The following is a 15941-nucleotide window of genomic DNA, read 5'->3' on the forward strand; positions in this document are numbered from 1 at the left end:
AGTTTTAGGCATTCCTCAGGGACGAACGCTAAGCTTTGCAAGGAAGATTGTCGCGAATACGCACCAATTTATTTTATTATTTATTTTATTTTATTTTTTTTTTCTGAGGGAGCGTCTGACCGCTTTTACCTAGCGGCAGTGGCGTTTCGGTCAGGATGTCCGCCATTAACGAGGACTTACGACGACAGACGGTCCCTCCATGTTTAATCAGGGTGGGCGGTCGCTCATTTATACCACTTCCGCCGTTCTTTGGTGCCTCCTTCCGAGGTTGGAGCGAAGAGCCGCGAGCCGTTAAATATTTAGCGACCGATGTCGACGAGCGCGGTCGACATTCCAGTGGCCACGGGCACCGCTATCTAAATTACTTTCTTTTATTTCCTCGGTATACGAGAAGCCTTAGAGCTGCCAAGTAGTCTACGGTTTGTCTCGAAATGTGCCAAACACACAAAAGCAAACATCGCTGAAATAGAAACCCAAATAATAAACTAAAAAAAGTTTTTTTTTTTTTACGAAGTTTTTCAATTTACATTTTTGGTCTTTACCGTGTATTTCAACGTGAAAGTAACTACTGGCAACAATGTAAAAGTGACGTCAGTGGAAGGCAAGGGTTCACTCTTTGAACTGTAAATTTTGTTTCCAACTGATTAAGAGCAGTTTCGTGGTGTTAAATAAATTGCTCTTGGAAGCTCGCCCCAGCTATCGCGAAGCGGCACGAAACAAGTGCTCGGCATAGTTCATTTCTAGTGTGCCCACTCAACCTGCAAGCCTGCCTTCCACTGATGTTGCGGCACTGAAAAGCGCGAGCTTATATGAATGGTGGCGGTGGTATCATTTTTTATTGCCGAGTTTACAGTAACTGTTATAAATATCAGGATACTAAATAGCATACCGGAAAAGATAAAGACCGGTGATTCCAAAAATATAGTTAGTTGGGGCTTGCTCGAGAAGCACCGCCGGAGTAATCTTTTAACCTGAAATGATGTATAAAAGGGAAACATAGGGAATGTAATAAACTTAGGGAGCGGTTATGTGACTGCTTCGCTATTGAATTAGCGCACTCAAAAATCCACCGTGAACGTTTGTGTGTGTGTGTGTTTGTGTCTGTGTTTTTTTGTGTGTGTGTTTTTGTGTGTGTGTTTTTGTGTGTGTGTTTTTGTGTGTGTTTGTGTGTTTGTGTGTGTGTGTGTGCGTCCGCGCGTGCGCGTGCGTTTAATATGACACGTTTTTTGGTTATTTTTTTTTTCGGATTTTGTGAAGCCGTGGCTTGCGACGTCCCAAGATGCAATGCGCTCAGTGTTGCATTATGGGACGCCACAGACCTACACACCAATTCAGTTTCCGCACTAAATATAGCGGGTAAATTGACGTCACTTGAGCTGTTACCTCACGTGACGCTAGAATATTTCACGTATGCAACCCTCGCCTGCAGCAATTTGCCTTACATTTTTTTTTCTTTTTTACCTCCAAGCTTAGTTGTTGTTTTTTTTATTTTTTGTCATGGTGACAATTTCACTTGTAAGTACTTACCACTATACTCAGTTTCGCTTAAATTCTGACCGCATTCGACGCTACAATCTAACTGCGCCTATCAAGCTGCGCCAAAACTGCATCCCCATGGCGCTATTCGTCTTAGTAGGTTTGGCTATTTTCGGTTAAACAAACGCGCATAAAAAAAAAAAAAACCCTGCAGGGTCGTGTTGCATTCACTATACCGTATACGTGATCGGGTTCGTGCGTGGCAGCAACCGCGAAGAAAAACGATCGCCGTGGCGATGGTCTTTTGGCTCTGCTTGATTTGCTCCACCGGGTTGTGGAGCCGGATTAAGGTCGGACTTAATGTGAAACGGAGTATAGTTAAGACACTGAACTGACGACTACAATGTAATGAGCGTTCTCCAAAAAACTCGGGTACCGCTTCGAAACTCCTGCAGTTATAGTCGTGGTATGCAGATGAAGGTCGCCTGAACGCCACTTTACACCCGTTTCCTTTCAAACACACACAACACACGAAAGTAAGGGGGAAAAAAAAGAAATAAAGCCTAAAACACGAACCTAGCGCAGGAGTTTATCACTCGTGCTAAACGGCCACACACAAAATCTTCGCAAAGGGAACTGTTTATTAACCACATAAGCAAAACAAAATACACACTCATCCTACAAGAAAGCCGAAAGAAAACCTGCCTTACAAAAAAAAAATAAAAAAAAGAGGCCCATGATTAACGGAAAGGCGATAATTTAGCGCTCTTTATTCAAGCGGGAGCTCCCGGCTTCCGCTAAACAAATACTCAGATAGAAAAAAGTGCAAGAACGAAAGCGGAATAGCTGCGTAAAGTAGAACCCATTCATCCGTTCAAATGCAAACAGAAATAAACGCATGACCGAAATGAGACAGACGCAGGTAAAATGAATCAAACGAAGAAAACAACGAAAATTTCGGATATCATTTTTTTTGTACGGGAAAATAAAAGAAACAGAATAAATCTGCGGTTATTAAGGAATCATCTTGAAGGGTGCCTTCCGCGTACTAGACCGAAATTCTGGACGTAATATGGGAGACCGTGATAGTCACTATCTGAGAGAAGACTCACCCTTTGGCGTAGTTAATACCAATCGTCGGTTTTCTTTTTTTTATTTTTTTTATTTATGTCAAGAAGTGAGTGACCAGCCGTGAAATAGATATCTCAGGATGGGGGATTGACAGTTTCCAGACGCGTTCATTTTATTTTTTGCCGGGTGTGACAGAAAAAAAAAAAAATTAGAATAATTGGAGTGCAGGCGATAAATGTGGCGAAGAGCTATCCCATACGAATTTCTCTGGTGCTCAATACATTTTACGAACCTGTTGGAACGTCGAAATCGGCCTTAGTCACACGAAGAAAGTAGTAAAATCCCCCAATAATATACAGCCAAGCGTTCAACCGAAGAGGCTCGATAAAGAAAATGTAAAGTTTCTGTTTATTCCCGAGAACGGATTTTATATAAATAGGTGTAAAAGGCAACGAAAACGCGTTTAAATGTTTAGCAGCTGTACTTCACCGTTTGAACAACACTCCGCGCTCAGTCACTAAAGCCAACGGTAGGCGATATCATTCAATGAAGACCTCTCATGAAAATGACACCAGAAAACAGGGAAGGAAAACAAAATAAAGAGTCGCAGCTTATTCCTAAAGGAATAAGTTGCGAGATCGGCCTAGGCTCGTGGCTGGGCGATGCCAATTACGCCACAAGCGATGATTGGACCCGATCTTCCCGTTTCGCGGCTTTCGATGGTGCCTCCTAAGCCGAGGTCGTCCTCTTGCTTGTGGATCTGCCGTGAAAGAAAGAGATATTACATGACGGCACTTACCAGCCCCGAAATATGTGGAAACATTTCTTTTGAAATCGATAAGACAAGTTTGAGTAGCTAAAATCACTCGGCACGTTATGAACTGGTTTTTGTATGAGGTAGTTTCTACCCGGGACCTCGCTTTTGGAACCTATACGGGAATAACGCACACAAAAGAAAAAAAGAAACAAGCTGATACAAACGGCTATGCTTGAACCCTAAGCGAAAAAATCCGCTTTGAAGTTGAGATAATCGCAACTCTTTAAAGCAATTTTCAAGTTTCGTTTTTGTACCTTATTCTTAAAGTCGCGAGTCTCTTATACTGTTTTAAATATACCAGTGACTCTCAAGCTATATTTCATCCTGTTAAAACATCAGTTTATCTAAAAAAGAAAAGACTGTAAAAACCTTGTTTTTAAACACGTTCTTTCTTGAAGCCTGTTCATGACGCTCAGTAGTGTGTAGAAAAAATGTAACCAACCAAAGTTTATTGTACGTATGTCGATGGTTGAGCGTGTTGGTTATTAATTTACGATAAGGAAAGAGGAACATTTAAGACAAACAGACAAGGCTTTCGACTTGCCGTGCCGTTTTTATTTATGATTCTCCGCGTGTGACGTTTGAAGTTTATCTGCCTGGCAGTAAGATACATTATGCACGCTTGCGAGCAGCCACGCTTTAAAAGCTAGTCTGACCGCCGTCTGCAGATAAATTGTTATTTGGTCTTTAGTCCGGCAACATTAGTCACGCCTTAGCAATACTAGATTCCTAGGTGTCGCAAGCTACCGCCAGTTATAAAGGGTACAGCCATTATCATCTATCCATCGATCACACGATCCACTCACAGGCAACAACATGGCGGCGCCTAGATGTCGCACTTAAACACCTAGGACGAACACCGCATATGCGTCCACAACCCGGTGACTCGATACATTTTGCTCGGGTGATAACCGCTAGAAGGGTGTTTACTCCAGCGTGCTGTTCCGACTTCACGCCACTGTGGGGACGGTGCTGCTGTGCGCATGCGCGGACGATTTACTCGAAGCAAGTCCCATCTCTACCCATCCGCACTGCCAACAGCCAATGTGAACAAACGCGGACTTGGCTGTCAGCAGCTTTTTGGCCACTATGAAAGCGCGATAAATTAGAGCAAGAAATGCGTTACAATGGCGGAGCGTCCCACGATGGAGTTTGGTCCGTTGAGGGAGAGCAGCCTGTCGAATATGACGAACTGGGCGTCCCCCCTGGCGTCCGCTTCCACGTTGCCCAAGTCGCCCACGTGCCGGACCACGTCCTGTCGGGCGCCGTGCCACATGCCTCGACCCACGTCGAAGTGGTGGCCGGTACTTTCACAGCCTGGAAGGAAAACGACAGGTGAGGTAAGGCAACGCCGAGCTATCGACCCGCCCAGCCGCGTGCTCAACATGTCGGTGCGCGTCGTGCACTAAAGACCGCGGGTTAGGTATTGCTATCTAGTGACCAAATTGCCCTTCTACGACGAAGACAGCAGACGCACTTTCTGCTGCCTTGCCGTTCACGTGGCAAATCAACGTAAAACAAGCGATCGACAAAATATTACTTCGAAATTTAGTTATTATAACAAAATCAAAGTTCGTTTATAACGAATTTTCGCTATAACGAAACAAATAGCTCTGCTGATCGTAAAATAAACTTAGCTACAGAAAAACATAATTTTTTCTCGTAGTTTTTGCATTTACGACGAAATGCAGTTTTGTTATCAAAACAGAATTCATTAGAAAAGAAATTTTATGCTACTTCACACAGCGTTGTTATTCTTTTGTGCACGATTTTATTTATTGGCTGATACAGCGCCATTAAAGCCCCCTTCTAGGTGGGAAGGGCGATTCAGGTGTCCACCGAAACTGAAGCTTAGTATTCACTCAATTGCTGCAAAAGAACAAAAAAAAAACAATAATATTACGAGGTTTTTTGTTCTATATTGGGGAAAACATTTATATTGTCTCAAAATGCGAGTAATAAAGAACCTGTGATAAGTAGGGTAGGTCTGACAACTAGATTTCCAACAAGGTGTTTCGCGTCTGACGCAAGCAAAAGCTGCCGGCATATCTTTTTTTCTAATTAACAAGCGGCAGAGTGACACAATCTTCAATTGTGCCTGCCAACTACCGAATTCCCCCGACTGCTAATTCGAGACGAGCATGGAGACACATCTCGTACAGGCAAGAAAAAGAGCGACCAACGGGACGCGAGCGCCACTTAATCCCAGAGCCCGAACGGTCCGAAGCATGGTCAACACAGGAACGGTCTCGAGGAAACACGGGACAACGGATCAATGCGTGTATCGGACCAGCAAAAAGAACCTCACATTAAGGACGCTGAGCTCACACTGAACCTGGGTGCTCAGTGTGAGCTCAGCGTCCTTAATGTGATGTTCTTTTTGCTGATGGCGTCGTTGGATACACAGTGCCCGTCGTGAGGGCCCCATCTCTGCGTTTCGTCGTATGCGATGGATACCAACGGACGCTACGAGTCGTTGGAGCCAATCCAACACCGTGCGAGTGTCACCTGACCTTGGAGAGGGGGCACCGCGACGTACGGGGCACGCCGTCACGCGGTACGTTTGCTGGCGTTGGATTGGCTGGGATAGCGCGTTAGGGTCCTATGCGATCCATCCTAAGATCAAACGAAGATGTAAAAAAAGGAGCGCGAAGAGATGGTTGTTGATCATGGATACGTCTTAATAGAGCTCGTGGAAAAAAGACTGAACGCGTAGGACGACGACGAGTCCTGAGACTAGCCTATAGTCAGTTGCAACTCAGGAGGGTAGGGCGAGAGAAAGGAAGGCCGGGGACGAGGAAGCAGACGGAACGCTGGAGAGAGGAGGTTTCCCCTTCTCTTCTCCCGTGTTCCGTCTGCTTCCATCTCCCCGGCCTTCCTTTCCCTTGCCCTACCTTCTCGAGTTGCAACTGACTATAGCAAACGCTAATCGAGAACAGTAATCTATTACAGTAACTCTCGGCTGAAAGAACTTAATTAGATTACCCTACTGCTGAATAAGAAAACTAATTGGCCGTTGCATGAAAAGGTAACCGTTACTCTTCCAATTACTTCAGATTTTCAACACAATAAATTTTTCTGCCGGCTTGAGAACGGTGGGATTTTTGCACTGTTCATTATTGGAATAGAATCATCTTAAGTATCAACTAATTATATTCTTAATTCATTAGTTCCGGTAAGCCTGTCAAAGACTTGGATCTAGGATTCCTTTGGTTGAAAATTTCTACAAAGCGCGCCATTATAAAGGGGGGGGGGGCAATAGTGACTTTTACAAGAAATTTAGTACTTCCAAAAGTGGTCCGATTACTCTTATGATTACTTCATAGTAAATGTAATCAAACTGAAATGAAATGACTAAAAAAGGAATCGATTACAAGTGATATAATTACTTGCAATGAGTAGCCTACAAGTCTGACTGAGACATGGTGGCATGGCACGAGGAGTCGGTCGATGGAACAGTGTTGGCGAGCCGAGTGAGCATAATGGAGCTGAGACGAGCGAGAGCGTTTTGCGATAAGGATCGAGTCGATTCGGAAGGATCTTATGAGAGCGATAGAGTCGACGATTGGGTGTCGTCGATTTCATAGGAGAGCGTCCTTTTGCCAAAATATGACTCGATACAAAGAGGATTCGACGCGGTGAAAGAATTGGTTCAAGGTATTCTACAAAAGAAGTTGAAGAAACTTCCTCGAGTGATGAAATTTTGCTATAGAAAATGAACCAGATTCTGCCATACATTCTGCCCCTCCCCCCCCCCCCCCCCCCCCAAAAAAAAAAAAATCAACCACAGAGGTTAAATCAAAGATTGTGCCAAAGATTGAATCGGAGATTCTGTCAAAGACCTTCGCCCAAAGAGATTTTTTCAAAGTTTCGATCAAAAATATTGGACCAAAAATATCGGACCAAAAAGATTGGCACAAAAACAATGCACCAAAGATTGCGCCAAGGATATTACCAAATAGGTTTGAACAAGCAAGGTTGATAAAATAAGCTTTATCAAACAAGTATTTTCCAAACAGATTTTATCACATAAAGTTTATCAAACAAGTTCAAACAAAATGGTTAGAAGAAACATACCCCGTTGAGAGAGTGGACCAGAGGGGCTCGACGAAACTAATTGACGCAGGCTGGCAACTTGTTGGTTGGTTAGAAACCACTATAAAACGGCTCATGGTAGAAAACACGATATTGAGGTATTTAGCGCACAAGGTAGGAAGAAGAAGGACAAGACAGAAAAGAGCGCTACTCACAACTACGTTTACTAATAAAAAGGGAAGAGAAAGAAAACACCTAAATAATCCGCCGCGGACTCATGCACCTGCCACAGCCCCGTGAATGATAGCGGCTAGTTCATCCAGGTTCGTGCGGGCCCTTCATTGTTTGTTCAATGAATTTCCTTTCCTTGTTTGTTAGCGTAACGGATTCAACGCTAATACAGTTCCTGTCCTCGCGAAGGATGTAGAAGGCCTCCAATACCTCGCGGGTCAATTTGTCTTTGTTCTTCCCCAGGATGTTGGTCTCACGGAATAATGGTCTGCATGTGCATTCCCTGCAATGGAGAGGAAGATTTCCGCCCACTGTAGCCTTCAAGGAGTAATCATGCTCCCTGAGGCGGTCATTGAGGCATCTGCCCGTTTGGCCTATGTAGCTCTTGCCACACGAAAGAGGTATCTTATACACGACGCCCGAAGCGCATGGTAGGAATTCGTTTGCATGCTTCTTGGTGCACGTGGGTTTTGTGGTACCCTCAGCATGCGCATTGACTCTATTGCAAATTTGGCTCATTTTTTGTGGTGCTGAAAAAACTACTCTGACCCCATAGCGGCTTGCGACGTTCTTTAAATTATGGGACATCCTGTGAAGGTACGGTATTACAACTGGCCTTGTTTGCTTGACACTGGTCTTGTTGGACTGGAAGCCTTTTGCCTTCTTGACCAGAGCGTTGGCCACATCCGCGAGTAGGGCTGACGAATAGCCGGCTTTTGTTAGCCTCTCTACTTGCGTGGTGAAACTGGCTGACATAGTATGACGACAAGACTTCCTTAGTGCCGAGCCCAGACACGTTAGAGCTATGCCCCTCTTGATGATTTTTGAGTGCGCCGAGCCGTAGTCTAGAATGGCTTTCTTGGAACGTGGGCTGTACGACTCTAACGTAGCTCTAACGTGTCTGGGCTCGGCACTAAGGAAGTCTTGTCGTCATACTATGTCAGCCAGCTTCACCACGCAAGTAGAGGGGCTAACAAAAGCCGGCTATTCGTCAGCCCTACTGGCGGATGTGGCCAACGCTCTGGTCAAGAAGGCAAAAGGCTTCCAGTCCAACAAGACCAGTGTCAAGCAAACAAGGCCAGTTGTAATACCGTACCTTCACAGGATGTCCCATAATTTAAAGAACGTCGCAAGCCGCTATGGGGTCAGAGTTTTTTCAGCACCACAAAAAATGAGCCAAATTTGCAATAGAGTCAATGCGCATGCTGAGGGTACCACAAAACCCACGTGCACCAAGAAGCATGCAAACGAATTCCTACCATGCGCTTAGGGCGTCGTGTATAAGATACCTCTTTCGTGTGGCAAGAGCTACATAGGCCAAACGGGCAGATGCCTCAATGACCGCCTCAGGGAGCATGATTACTCCTTGAAGGCTACAGTGGGCGGAAATCTTCCTCTCCATTGCAGGGAATGCACATGCAGACCATTATTCCGTGAGACCAACATCCTGGGGAAGAACAAAGACAAATTGACCCGCGAGGTATTGGAGGCCTTCTACATCCTTCGCGAGGACAGGAACTGTATTAGCGTTGAATCCGTTACGCTAACAAACAAGGAAAGGAAATTCATTGAACAAACAATGAAGGGCCCGCACGAGCCTGGATGAACTAGCCGCTATCATTCACGGGGCTGTGGCAGGTGCATGAGTCCGCGGCGGATTATTTAGGTGTTTTCTTTCTCTTCCCTTTTTATTAGTAAACGTAGTTGTGAGTAGCGCTCTTTTCTGTCTTGTCCTTCTTCCTACCTTGTGCGCTAAATACCTCAATATGTTAGACTACCAACTAGCCCAAATGTCAACTTTACTGTAGAAAACATGAGTTAGTATCCCGTTAAAACGAGAAATACGGGACAACGCATGCATCGAGTTGGATGAAAGTTTAGCAAATCCAGTGGGCGACCATGGGCCGTGGCTAAATAAAGGCAGGCAAAACGACGAGTTCACATCGAAGCCGCGGCCAGACTACTAATACATGCTTCTTCATCGCACGACAGCCCTGTCTCATTGGTAATGCAATATCTGTCTGGAGACCGTGTTCGAACGACGCAGACATAAACCATATTAAGCAAACATGCTCCGAACACACTTGAGTCATGTCCGCGGATCATTCTGTCATGTGTGCAGGGTGACTAAAACGAAACAACAACAGTACAGTCGCTTTGAGCCTCCTTTTTATCCGCTGCCAGGTGGTGCACGCGGACGAGGATCAATCAAAGCAAACACATCGCCGGATAGCAATAACGAACAGCCGCGTCGTCGACAAAACTGGGACAGCCCTTTCTGACAGGATAAGACGCGTGTTTGAGTAAACAGTGCCACCATCCCTTCCCCCACGATGAGACAACGTGTCCCGCGCATAATCCGAGACGCCTGCCGAATCGACGTCCCCTTACCAGAGTTGTTCGGGTGATCGATATCGCGCGGAACCCGCTCGATCATGGGGACTATCGGGCACTCACCGAACAAAATCGACCACGGCTGCCGTCTCGAGTCCTGCCCCCCTCCCCCTTTTTCTGGATCAATAATTTGGCGGATGGAGGACGGTAAGGGAGGGGGTGGGCAGTTCTTGAAGTTGGTGGAGCCCCATTTACACGATGGTATATTTTTTTTGTGTGTGTGTGCGTTTCAAGATTTGCATGTGTCGGCCAGTCTTCACCTGGAACTAAAACACTCAAAGCTCGCCAAAACTCTCTTTAGGAGACTGATGTGCCTAAAAGCCTCTTTAGACGACTGATGCGCCTAAAAGCCTTTTTAGGCGACTGATGTGCCATGTCACTTTAGGAGTTCACTGCGGCAGTTCTTAGAGCTTTTTTTTTTTTTTTTAGGTCCGACGGACCGTCGGTAGAAAATACCAAAGGCAGCGTGAACCACCGAAAGAGATACCGGAAAAGTGTAGTGGTGCTGTAGGCATTTGACATCTTTTACCGTGACGCGTTAAGGCCACATTCACACTGTCGTTTTAATTGCAGCCACAAATCAGGTTCGATCGTTTTCATCATCAAATGCGCCTAAATGTTTATTGGATCTTTTTAAGCAACCGTGTTCGAAGCCACTTGGCGAACGCAATTAAATTACCCGTTTGAATGCGGCGTAATGCCACCGAGGACTCAAGGCCCCATTGACTTCTCTCCTCATATTCTAGGTACACGGGCACACTTAACTGCAGTTATGCGTAACAACCGTTATTACACTATATCCTTGGAACAACTTTTCGGGGCTATGCTGTCAAAGACACGGGCGCTTGCCTAACTTGAGCGCTCATCCAAGCTGCGCGCGCGCGCACTCTTAATTTCGTCTAAAATTTCTGTCTGAAAGCATAGTGTGGTAAATGTGGTCGAGCGCAACCGCAGTTAAAGGCGACTTATGCTCTGGGTGCCCGCGTGACTAAGGTATTAGAGTCATGAGTATGCTCGGTTAGGCCTTTGGATGACAGCAGCGAAGGCTAGACGTACGAGGTCGAGGTTTCTGAAGCGGACTTTGGTCGAACGAGCGCATGCGTTAGAAAGCCACGCTTCCAAGCTTCCTAGATTACAAGACCGTAGCAAGTACTGAATCTTTCACGTCACCTAGAGTTTAGAGTGGGGCTCTGATTGGGACCCAAGTGATGACGAAAGCATTCGGCTCGGGCTCGTGTCCAATCAGTGAGTGCACGAGTGCCAGCCGAACGCCGACTCCGCACTCGCGTCCAATAGCTGTTCCGTTAGGTGACGAAGAAACTTCGGCAAGATGGCTTTGTTATCTTTGTGCACTTTTAAAAAAATGAGCGAACGAAACTCTTTTTCTCTTCTGTCGCACGGTGCATTTTCTACTCCGGACTCGAATAAGGTTGAATTACGAAACACTCGGGAACGCTGAATCAGACTCACCATTGGTGAGGTCACCCTTCATGTGGATGTGGAAACCGTGGAAACCGGGCGACAGTCCGGAAATGTCGCCGATTATCGTCACCAAGTCTTCCGGGTCCTGCGAGTGGTTGTCAACGTCGCTTATTACGAACATAGAAAAGTTATCCGGTAAGGGAAGTAATTTTGTCGAGGGTCCTTTCAAGCGACCAGCGTTCAGTCGCCCACGTCCTGCCCGTTTTGATCTGGACGAGCGTCTCGCCGACGTGCAGTCGTGTTTCACTGCCTCGTGATGCACGTTAAAGTCCCCAGGCTACCAGTGGCACTGTAATGGCTAAATGACACCAACAGCGAACACACTAGACGCCAGGCACCCGTTGGGCGGACAAACTTCCCGGTGGCGAATCGTACAGGCAACGCTATTATGAACCAAGAAATATCACTGATGAGCAAAGGCAATTTTGTTGAAAGATCTCCACCCTTCAAAGCCATCGGCAGGAAAATCTTTCAGCAACAAACTGGACAACATTCGTCCAACAAACTTTAGGAAGCCACAATGTTTTTTTTTTTCTTTTTGTTGCCGTCTGTTTTAGGCTGATAACGACTGGTCATCCAATTACTTTGTTGTTGTTGCTTTAGAAGCAACTCTTCTGCAAGCAAGTACCAAAGATCTTAACGACATAACCCGGAACACTAAAGCGGCAGAGGCGTATCGACTTTCCCCACTTGTATCCCCAAATTCAATTTACGAACCATGCTTTGTCGCATTTAGCGGCAGGGGGTGGCTGCCATTTAATTGCCTGAAAAGGTTAAATAAGAAAACATTCCGGGACCGTGTCGGTTTGAATTAAACGCAATCCTTTTATAAATGCTTGAATAAAGCTGAAAAAAAAAATCTGCATCTTTGAGACCGCTGTGTTGCGAGATCAGCGGTCGGGTTCTTGGCGGTGATCCAATTTGAGCAAAAGCTTATACTAATAATGAAAGTTAGGGGAGTTTTTCTTTTTGAGAGATCCGGGGAAGGGGAAAGGGGGGGGGGAGGTTAAAAAAAAAAGAGTATGACTGCTTTAGTTGCGTTTAGTACCTTGAAATCAAGGGCTTTCTCTGATAAATTTACAATCCTTCGCTTCTCAGTTGTAAGGTTTACGGCGATATTTTCGGTCAAGGCGGTCATTACTTTTGTTCATGTTCAAAGTCGCCGTAAACCGCTTTGGAGAACTTTAATAGCGAGAAATGCCGGCTACAAAGGTTGCCAGAAGAGAAATAAGCGTTATTTTATTGCTGTTATGTGTTTCCTTCTGACCAGCTTTTGTTTTGCTACTTGTAATGCTTAGCTTTTCGAGAAAAGTGTTTTTTTTTTTTTTTTTTTTTTTTGCTTTTCGATAAATCTACAGCAGGACGGCACATTAGAACTCGCATTCAACACGTCTGGTTAACGGCAGCCACCAGCGATGAGGGTTAGCCACTGTTCAAACTCGTGTGTCATATTTGCTACTGTCTGCAAGGTAATCTTTTATGTAATTTATGTAATTGTTCATGTTCTGCTATGTGTATACTTGCCGACACACTGCTGTCAATTGTAGCTCAGAGTTTCTTTCGTGGCATTCTGGTGGCGGGGGCCTACACTTACATTCAAGCATCGTGTATACTTCATTCTTCATTCTTGTGCCACTCCTATTATATTCTATGTATTGAAATAATAGCATCGATAAATGAAAAAAAAAATAAAGATCGCTATATTTTTGCAGCAATTCGAAGGTCACAAACTTTCCGTTCAATTTGAGACGAAGTAATAGCGTCTTGTGTAAATGTTTAGACAGCGGGAACCTGGTCAACCCCAATGGGAGTCCGTCGTTTCCGCTCTAGGCGAGAACTTCAGCCAGAGCGGCACCACTGGAGTCCCGGGGTTTTCGCCCTGCACCACGCAGTACACGGACCCACACCGGTACTACGATGCTCGTCCAGATTAAAGCGTCCAAGGTAGGGCATGAGCCCTGTAACACCGCGCGATTTTAGAAAGCGGGGTACTCACGTTTTGCTGAAAGCTGAGCATACCCGTCAGGTTGCCGCCGGCCGGTTGCGTCAGTTTGCAGATAGCGTCCGTGACGTCTTCGTCCTTGAGGTAGCGGTCCTCCGCGAGGTCAAACAAAGACGGCGCGGCGCCGCCCCCGCGCGCCGCAACCGCCAAAAACACGAGCAGCGCGGTCGTCGTCGCCCAGCTAAGTTCCATTGCGTGTGGCTTCCGACGATCGTGGACGATAATGTCGCTTGCTGCGAAGTAGCGGCTACGGGCGCGCTGTCTGCTGGACGATACGCCCCACGGAACGTTCCCGGTTAAAATGATAGGCTCCGTGCTTCCTCCAAGTGGCGGCACGCCGCGGGGTACCGCCAACTGACGTGACGATGCATGTTTGTCCTAGAATGTGCACATTATCGAAGTATACTTCGAAGAGGCGAGCTTACTACGTACCGTTTCACAATACGCTCGACCGAAGCCGATGCTACGGCCCGACGGAGCCAACGAAGCGTTGTTCGAAAGTGCATCGTCACGGCACTCGTCGTCTTTACTCGTTTGCTATTCACGGCTCAACCAATCCTGCTTACGAAAAAAAGTGCAGGATCGCAGCAGATTTACGGCGCTTCATCGGTATAGCTTATAGCCACTCGCACAAAGTCTACGAGTGACATGACGATGCATTTTCGCAGGTGCTGGATCGGCTTCGTCATGACGTAGCTTTGGCTGCGGTCGTATCTGACGTGAAACGGAGTATAGACCTTCCCGGTACTTGTCACCCGGGCGAGAAAAAAATGCCGAGTCACTGAGCCGTGGGCGCGAGCGGAAGCGTCTGGTATACCGCACACCGGAGCTACAGTGCATGCTCGGAAGGCGTTTCACAGCCCAGCAGACAAAAGATGGCACCGCGCAGAAGGCAATTTTCTTTTTTTAACGGTCCACCGAGGCTTATTTTGGAAATTATATCTTCCGTTGTTTTTTTTTCTTATGCAGGATTGTATTCTTACGGGAGCAAACTCAGATTTTGGTTTGTGGTGTGCCAGAGTGAGATATGGCTAGCTGTCAAAAACGTTCAGGGCAAGACAAAAAAATGAAAGCCGTTTACAACTCCCTGTAATGCCGAATTAGAGCTCAGCTCTTGAGGAGGAGGAGGGAAGGGTACTGAGGGTCACGTGTTATCGGGGGAAGGGGTGGTCACGTGACCTGGGGGTGTCACGTGACCACGGGGGTCACCTGACCTCGAGAAATTTTTCCGCTAGATTTGGCGGGGAAATTTTTCTGCTAGATTTAGCGGGGAAATTTTTCCGCTAGATTTAGCGGGGAAATTTACACATAATGCACCGCGCGGTTACGCCGACGGCGACGGCGACGGCGACGCCGACGCCGCTCAAGCCGGAAACGGGCGCCTAAGAGCTGCGCTCTAAAAAAAAGAAAAAAACTGAAGGGGCATGAGAGAGGACGCCTAGACGCTCAAGACGCTGGAGACCCTTCGAAAACATCGCCAGCTGACGAAAGCTTCGGAAGCAATGAAGAAAAAAAAAATAAATGGTACAAAAGAAGGACACTATGACGCTAAAAGACACAGCGTCGCGTGCCACGAGGGCCGAGGCTGAACGTCTGCGTTAGCCGTTAGACGTCATTCTGCGTATGACGGTTTGGGGCCCTAAACTCGCCAAACACAAAGTTTGGACCGAAGTTGATGGAGCGCACCGATTGGCCTATCACGACGATGACTTCGCACTTTTTTCGCCGGCGTCCAATCGGTGCGCTCCGCGAACTCTCTGCTCTAACTTTGTGTTTGACGAGTTTAGGGCCCTTGGTCGATATATCAAAATACCGCTGCAATTTATGTTTTGTTTGTTCCTCGCCAATATGGGAACAAGTGGGAAGTCGTGACGAATCTGATCTGGTACTCAGTTCTTTGATGTCATTAACGCGTGTTCTGCTGACTCATCGGTCACGGGCCAGCAACAAACCCTTATTAAATCATGTTACCCATTGCAGTAGTCGACGAGGGTTAAAATACTCTGCGGGTAAAAGTGTTTCTTTCCAAGATCGTATGCAAACAACATTTCGCTGATGCCACTGTACCCTCGTACGGACAGGCCCTGAAAGGTTCGGCGTGTAATCCGTGAGTCGATTTTGCGAAGTGATGTAGTATGGTGCCTGGATCGCGTCTTCGACTGGTGTGTTTAGCGTCCTATCCCGCCCATAGATCAAAAGTGGTCCCAATGTGGTCACAAATGACGTCACAGAAGCCGGAGTGTCATGTTGTTGCCTGTCGCGATCCTGGCGGTTGGCCGTAGAAATGCTGGCGAAAAGCACGAGCGAACGTGAGTGTCGCTGTCGTCACGGCGCCCCCAGAGCCGTATATAGGGAGAGTTTGGCCAGTGGGTGTGGCGAGGAAGGCGCCGAAGAGGAGAAAAGTAAATGAAAGGGAGGAGAGCGCCGAAGGAG

At 46.6% G+C, this 15941-nt stretch overlaps 1 protein-coding gene across 1 annotated transcript; it reads right to left on the reverse strand.

Annotated features, from left to right (window-relative positions):
- Positions 1 to 3190: 3190 nt before the first annotated feature.
- On the reverse strand, positions 3191 to 13700 carry LOC8051082 (superoxide dismutase [Cu-Zn]-like). Its single transcript, XM_002433530.4, has 4 exons — positions 13503 to 13700; positions 11495 to 11591; positions 4491 to 4681; positions 3191 to 3307 (listed from the first exon to the last, which is right to left on the reverse strand). The coding sequence occupies exons 1-4, from the start codon at positions 13698 to 13700 to the stop codon at positions 3191 to 3193; spliced, it is 603 nt and encodes a 200-aa protein (XP_002433575.4).
- Positions 13701 to 15941: the final 2241 nt, after the last annotated feature.

Source organism: Ixodes scapularis, unplaced genomic scaffold (genome assembly GCF_016920785.2).
Source record: "Ixodes scapularis isolate PalLabHiFi unplaced genomic scaffold, ASM1692078v2 PGA_scaffold12__126_contigs__length_90152505, whole genome shotgun sequence".
Classification (NCBI taxonomy): Eukaryota; Metazoa; Arthropoda; class Arachnida; order Ixodida; family Ixodidae; genus Ixodes; species Ixodes scapularis.

Coding starts and splice junctions, on each gene's coding strand:
- LOC8051082 (XM_002433530.4), bottom strand. CDS start 13,700: ATGGAACTTAGCTGGGCGACGACGACCGCGCTGCTCGTGTTTTTGGCG. Junction 11,592..13,502: donor TGCTCAGCTTTCAGCAAAAC/GTGAGTACCCCG, acceptor AACCACTCGCAG/GACCCGGAAGACTTGGTGAC. Junction 4,682..11,494: donor GAAGGGTGACCTCACCAATG/GTGAGTCTGATT, acceptor TTTTCCTTCCAG/GCTGTGAAAGTACCGGCCAC.